The 7074-nt window shown below is 39.7% G+C and overlaps 1 protein-coding gene across 1 annotated transcript; it reads right to left on the bottom strand.

Moving 5' to 3' along the window:
* Positions 1 to 1593: 1593 nt before the first annotated feature.
* wars1 (tryptophanyl-tRNA synthetase 1) lies at positions 1594 to 6998 on the bottom strand. The gene is made up of 11 exons (XM_088433897.1): positions 6923 to 6998; positions 6562 to 6676; positions 6001 to 6223; positions 5662 to 5770; positions 5441 to 5560; positions 4413 to 4595; positions 4223 to 4323; positions 2687 to 2799; positions 2312 to 2485; positions 2109 to 2249; positions 1594 to 2040 (listed from the first exon to the last, which is right to left on the bottom strand). Exons 2-11 carry the CDS (start codon positions 6667 to 6669, stop codon positions 1882 to 1884), a joined length of 1431 nt encoding a protein of 476 aa, XP_088290023.1. The 5' UTR covers positions 6670 to 6676; positions 6923 to 6998; the 3' UTR covers positions 1594 to 1881.
* Positions 6999 to 7074: the final 76 nt, after the last annotated feature.

Below are 7074 nucleotides of genomic sequence, written 5' to 3'. Positions count from 1 at the left end.
CCGGGAGCAAGACAACTCCCCTGGCCGGCATCGGCCGCCCCTCGCTCGCATTGGCTGCCGCCCGGCTTCGAATCATAAGCGCCGGGGCGAGAGTCAACATTGTTATCGCCGTGGACGTCATCAGAACACGATGAGCGATGAAATGTTAGGCACGGGGTCAAGGGGGGTACTCACCACCAAGTAGCGGCTTTTACTATCTTTGTGGGGACTTTTGCACACGTGGGGGTTAAGGTTATGGGCTAGAAAAGTGGTTCTTAAATGGGGATACTCGAGATTTTATCAATCAAATTTTATTTGTGTAGCCCTGAATCACCGCATGTGAAAAGAGGTCATGTCGAGCCTTCTTTTGAAAAAAAAAAATCATAGACATCTTTTTGGTGTAGGTACATAACAGCATCCCCCGTCAAAGCTCCCAGAAGGGGAAGGTAAAACTCCAAAACCCCAATTTGGGGAAAATCAGAAACCTTCAGAAGGGACCACAGGTGGGAGGAGCCCCCTTCCAGGCTTGCAGTGGGTGCTGCGTGAAATTTTAAATAAACATGCAAAAATCCTTTAAAAATAATGATTGAATTCATGGTTTCAGGAAAATATGAGTATGATAAGTGTACCATATGAAGGGTCCAATAAGTGTACGCTTCATATTTCTGGTGGGCCAGTCTTTACTGTTTTCTTATGTGGAAATGGTTCACTGGGACGGCGTTAGACTAAATATTTAAAGGTCACTAGGTTTTGGCATAGTTCACTAGCTTCCCCAAGCTGAACTTTGAATCAAGTCATGCAAGCAGGAGCTCGCTCAGTTGAGCCGCAGAGCAAAGAATGAGAATTTAACATCGTTTTAACGTCTCGTATTGGACAGAACAGAGATATATTTTAATGAAATATGCCGGGAATAACAAATCAAAAGGGAAAAAAGTCGACCTATATATCATAGTATAAAAAAAAGATAAACTTGCAATCATTTTACAAAAGTATAATTCCGATAGTTTGATTTTTCTTTTACAAAAAACTGTCTTAATTTTGTGAGTGAAATAATGCAAGAAAAAAATATTTGAAATTGAAATATTTTCATTAATAACCATTAGGCATAATTGTAGTCACTTTAAGTCACTAATTTATGATTTTATGGTAACAATCCCTCCAAGCTGAACTGAAAATTAAGTTTTACAATATTATTTATCACCCAGGAAAAAAGTCAATTTTCCAACAAGGTGAAATAAAAGAAAATAAACTCGTCTAATTTTATATAAAGTGTCAAAAAAGCCCCACTTTTACTAGAATACAATCGAAATATCACAAAAATGGTGACGAGCAAAAAGCCTATAATTTTATAACAAACCAAATCATTCCATAAAAAAACATAAACATGGTGTACTTGAGTCATTATAGGGAAAATGCATGAGTATGACGTCATAAAGCCATTAAACCGAAAAAGTTGTTTTGTGAGCGAAATCAAGTGGTGAAACTAAAATGAATATATTCATTTCTCTAACATTCATTCCCAACTTTGTTTTCACAAAGTTCAGTCTTGAAACGCGAGTTGGAAAGCCAGTGCCCTCGAAAAGCATAGCCGTGTCCAATAAGAGCTTTGCCAAGTGGATTTCTGCCATCTTTATTGTAATCATTTACAGCTATTTTCCTGTGGTGGTGTTTTCAGATGGTTACATGACAAACTTTAGTCAAACTGTTTTCTTTTTTTCCCCCTTTAAACAATTAAAACATGCACACTGTTGAATAGAAAATCATTGATAAGACAATTCGTGTCCTAAAAAAAAAAAAAAAAACCTTCGAGATTGTTGTCCGAAAAAGTGCTATTTGGATTTGGGTGTACCCCACGGTTGAAAATAACATATTTGCATGTTTTTTTTTTTTCTTTCAAGCGAGCTAGTGGTTAAAATTCAAAGGCCGGGGTGTCATAAATCGCCCGACGGTCTCGTCCGTGATTTGCTTGCGTCGCTCCTGATGCTCGGCGATGATTGGCTGGAGGGTTTCGATCAGGGTCTTCTTCAGTTCCCCGGTTAGCAGAGCGCCGCTTGTGTAGTCCTAAACGCAAGGCGCGCGGTTAAGTCGGTTTTCGTTTGATTATCAATCCGTGTCGAGTTTGCTCCCACCTGTCTGATCTTCTCCAGCTTCTCGTCGTCTTCCAAAAAGAAGGTCAAGTACATGAAGGAGACGTCCACGTCTACGTTGCCGCCGTATTTCCGGTGCTCCTCCACCGTGTCTTTCCCTCCCGAAAAAGCGTACTTGTTGATCTGCGAACGATCGCCGTCAAAAATCGACGTGATTCTTTCCGTTTAAAAACGACGAGTCCTACCTTGTTCTTGATCTGTTTGGCCGTGTCGGTGAGAAAGATGGACGAATTGGCGTCGCTGGCGCTCATCTTGGTCTGCGCCCCCTGCAGGGCGGGGAAGAAAGTGGAGTGCAACAGGGCCGGCTTGGGGTAGCCGATCCTCGGGGCCACGTCGCGGGTCATTCGGAAGTAGGGGTCCTGCGGGGGCGCCGGACCGAATGTCATTGTCGTAGAAAAGTACGCTAGATGTCAAATATAATCTAATTATATTTTGCGATTACGGTTTTTTTCCAGAACAAAGTGATTCGGATGACAGCTCGCATCTCAAAAAACATAGGCAAGTAACCTCATTCCTATCTCAAGACATTGTGGAATTTGTTGAATTATGCTCACACTGACCTGGTCTATGGCGCAGGGGATGAGACACTGAATGTCCTTTTTGTCCCCGAAGACGTGCGGGAAAGAGTTGCTGAAGGAAGGGGCAGCCTGGATGGCCGGGAAGCTGATTTTTCCTGGGCGGAGCAGAAGCAGGTGGGCATGATGAAACAACTTAAGATAGACATATTTCATCATATCAATAGATTAGAAATTCAGTGGATTTGACTCAAATCCCCTCATGAAGCAATTGCATTGAAATAGCAACACTAATTTGTTGTTGAGTGCCGTGTACACTCATAGTGATACAGAAAATTTTTCTGATGACAGAAAAAGCGAAAGGCCACATCATCTTGCGTTTGAAAAACTGCAGACGAAGCGAATGTTACTTATATGAGTGAGGTATCTTCCCACATGTTCGTGCGTTTCTGAGATTGTGTTTATCCTCCCAGATATGCTCGGAAAATGGGCAGGCTGCTCGGTTAAATGGTAAACCTGCTCACAAGTTCTTTGTTTTAGTTTAGCTACAGAATGATAGCAATAGAAAATCTCGCCCTGTTAACGTACAATAATTCTTTTCAAATAATGGGATGAAGGAAAACAGGCTGTTTTTGCGCTGTGTAGTGCAATTGCACATCAACAGCACAAGGGGGTGCTGTGGTGCTCTCAATGCAGAATCAGCAGAGGTTAGAAACTAAATTCTTGTCAACATTTTTTTTTCGATATCACATTAATCATGAACGTTGAATTTAGAAAAAAAATCTGCACAATGTTTTAAAACATTTTGATTGATTAAAATATTCAAGGTATCGGTGTTAATGTTCCAGATTAATTTACATTTATGATTGTTTATTCTTTTTTAGCTTCTTCAGTTTCTGCCTTTTTTTCCCCTGTACTATAATTGCAACACTCTGGAGCAACTTTTTTGTTGGGCTCCAAAAAAAAGATTATTTAAAAAATCTAATCAGTGACTCTGTTGATTGTGTTTCATGTTGTGATTAAAAAAAAAACAAAAAACAAAAAGACATGTTTTAATTTACATCCCATTATTGAAAAACTTGCAAAGTTTGCAAAGTGCTTCCCGTGTGATGTCATTGCTAAATTGCTAAGGATGTGCTAACAACGCTAACGTCAGACCCGACAGTCCAAAGTGGTATTTTCCATTTTTATGTGAATATGTACAATGTTAGCTGTAGCTAATGTCAATATTATGTTTGTTAGTTCTATGGTGTAAATTGTTGGTGGGAAGTGCGGATGAAATGAGTAAAGGTAAAAAGTGGAAGACCACAGTTGACATCAATCCAAAAAACTCTTGTCTCGTTTGTGGGCAAGCTGACATATTGATAATTATAAAAATGCATCACAAATTGTCACAAATACACATCATTGGTTGTGATAATGTATTACATTAGTCACATTGGCGCAAGTGCTGGTGTCTCATGTGCCAAAAATGTCATCTTTTGTATCTTAAATTTTCTCTTGTTACTAGAGACAATAATTTTCTGCCGAGGAGTTTCGTAAGCTGAATTATACCACTGAATTTGATTCCGCTTTTCTTACCAATGCAGTCGCTGTCTGTAAAACCGAAGATGCCTTTGACCTGGTTGAAGGTCACGTGCTTTTGGATCTTCACCACATTCCTGTAGAACTGCGGTGACGCACTGTGGATACGTAGAAAGAAAAAAAAATAAACAGTCAGTTAAAACATGCCGAGACAAGATGGCCGCCAGTTATTGTAACGGTTACCTACCCCATGTAGTCGAGATCGGAGAAGATGAAGGTCTTGTTGACGTCGAAACCGCACGCGATGATGTCCTTGGCGTTCTCCACCGCAAACTGGTGGCACTGCTCCACCGTCAGGTCCTTCCACAGGTACTTCTCGTCATCCGTCAGTTGGACCACCAGAGGGACGTCGAACACGTCCTGTAGCCATCTGTAGCAAGGATGCTACCAATTCCATGAAAGTGCAATGGTGCTCAAGTCTTTCCAGTCATTTAAAACATGATCGGTTATTTGTTGATTTAAAAAAAAAAAAATAATATATATATATAAATAAAACTAAAAAAATAAACAAAAGAAATTAGTAAGAGGTTAACTTATTTTTCCACTTGATATTAGTTGCTCCTCTAGATGGCACTCTAATTAAAAATGCAGTGTAAATGTAATACAATTTCTATTGCGCAATCCTTTATCTTTAAACCAAAAGCGCCATCTAGAGGAGTAAAAAATATCACGAGTGTGCGGCTAACGAAGATTAATTTTCCTAAAATTATATTAAAATTATATCGGCATTTTAACAGCAAAAAGTTACAATTTTGTTTATACTTATTTTGATGGATATTATTTTTCTATAGCTAAATGCCTTTAAAAACATTTAGCTACGACTAAAAATGTGCTCAAGGCTCAGGTAACGACCAATCGTCTTAGCTTGCAAATGTCACATGACCAAATCCAGAAAACGACTGTGAGCAAAGCATGTGACACTATTTTCAGTTGACAGCAAATGGCAAAAAAAGTGTTTTAATTGTATTAATTGTACATGAAATATACTTTATTACATTACAAACAAAATAACATTTTTTTCTGCTGAAAATGGTTAAATTTAATATTGTTTTAAGAAGTTCTGATTATCCATGATCACATATTGAGAAATAATTGTGCCACTTACATGATTGCCAATAGGTACAAAAATGGATTAGATTGTTTAGAGGTGCAACTGTGAATATTCTCTCATGTTTTCCCAGCTCTCTGCCGAATTAAAAGTGCTGGCCAACTCACTTGGTGAAGATAAACGGGATGAGGTGGCCAACATGCATGGCCTGCGATGAGGGACCTCTGCCAGTGTACAGGAAGAACGACTTGTGCTTCTCATAAGTGTCCAACACTTGATGCATGTCTCTGCAAAAAACAATCTACTATAAATATTGTGCCTCTAATTTTTTCTGATGAGATTGGTCAAGTCTATTTACTCCACACAGGTGACATGAAGGCTGACTAACCTGTGTGAGAAGAAGATCCCTCGACGAAGAAAATGGTGAGGTCTCTGTCCCGTCACTTTCTCTATCCTGTCCACCAGCCCTTGGTCGATTTTACTGCTGCCAAAGCGCACTAAAAGACGCAGAGAGCATTGTGGGTATAAATTCAGAAGATTTTGTAATAAATTCAGGTAACGGCCATTTCCAGTCGGTAGCATGAGGAAAACTAGCTGCCCTCTGAGATGCATATAAACAGGGCCGTGTTTAGACTACTGGGGCTACATAATACTTTTTTTTTTAAGTGGCCTTAACCTGCTTTGCACAACCTTAATGATTAACTTCTACTTTCAAATTTGATCTCACCAATAAGTTTGTCGTAATCAACTCCTTTTGCGCTGTTTGTGGAGACACTCCAGGGGTTAACTTCATCGTCACCGTCATCATTGTCGCCGTCTGCTGCCAGGCCGTTTTCTGAGCTGAGTGTCTTTTCGGATGGTGGACATCCTGCTTTGTAGTCCTGACCCGTCACCTGTTTGTATTCCACTTTCAGTTTGAGCAGGAACTGAACCGCGGCATCGATTTCAGTCTGAAGAAACACACCGATAAAGAAATGATGAAATACTGTATATCATAAAATACATACCACGTGACACAGATTCAGATGCATGTTTACAATTCCTACAAATGTTATTTCGCGGTTTAGCTGAAGCCTCAGGCCTCAGTCTTCAATTAACATTACGTGCATGTTTTTAGAATGTGAGCGAAGAATCGAACCCCGGAAACTAAAAGGGTGAGACACACCTGCAAACCACATGAGCCACTGTGTTGTCCAGCAATTATTACAAAGTAAGATCCGACTGATAAATGCCGATATATTCATTGGCAAAGACTGTATTTGTTATATTTGTGTTTAAGGGCACTTACCTTCTCAGCTTTCGCAGATTTTAAACTCCTCACTTTGTCACCTTGTGCTGTCAGTTGCTCATAGAGCTCCAATGGACTCGTCGTTGCATCTCCTTGACACTCGGTCATGTTGACACTGGTCAAAACAAGGAGGTATAAATAAAAACAACAGCAACTACAATGCTGTGGTATTACAGTAGCACTGACGAAGGGGTTACTCCCATATGTGAATTATCAGCCTTGAATATGGCTCACCACTATGTAGAGAAGCGTCAAAATTAATATACAACGTGTCAATGAAAAAAAAAAAGTTACATTGTTAGTAAAGCACGTATAGTTTAGTTGCTAGTAAGAGATCAAGTCAGATTTTACGTGCACATACCGTGAAACCGGTTGCTCAGTCACTCATTTAACTTGCATCAGCGTAAGAGCAAATTGATGCTCCGGTGAAATTCTTCCCGAGAAATATGTGATCGATTAAGCTTTCCGCTTTTCAACTCCTGAGTGTATTTATCTTTTGGAAAACACATTCAC

The sequence above is a fragment of the Hippichthys cyanospilos genome, chromosome 14 (assembly GCF_059441005.1).
Source record: "Hippichthys cyanospilos isolate Australia breed blue-spotted pipefish chromosome 14, RoL_Hcya_1.0, whole genome shotgun sequence".
Taxonomy (NCBI): Eukaryota; Metazoa; Chordata; class Actinopteri; order Syngnathiformes; family Syngnathidae; genus Hippichthys; species Hippichthys cyanospilos.
The sequence above is the reverse complement of the archived record's forward strand: the minus strand, read 5'-3'. Positions and strand labels throughout refer to the sequence as shown.

Excerpts from the sequence above, each read along its gene's own strand:
- wars1 (XM_088433897.1), bottom strand. The coding sequence starts at position 6,669 with ATGACCGAGTGTCAAGGAGATGCAACGACGAGTCCATTGGAGCTCTAT. Across the intron at positions 4,596-5,440 it reads ATCCCGTTTATCTTCACCAA|ATGGCTACAGGACGTGTTCG; the intron begins GTGAGTTGGCCA and ends TCCTTGCTACAG. Across the intron at positions 2,486-2,686 it reads TCCCCTGCGCCATAGACCAG|GACCCCTACTTCCGAATGAC; the intron begins GTCAGTGTGAGC and ends GCGCCCCCGCAG.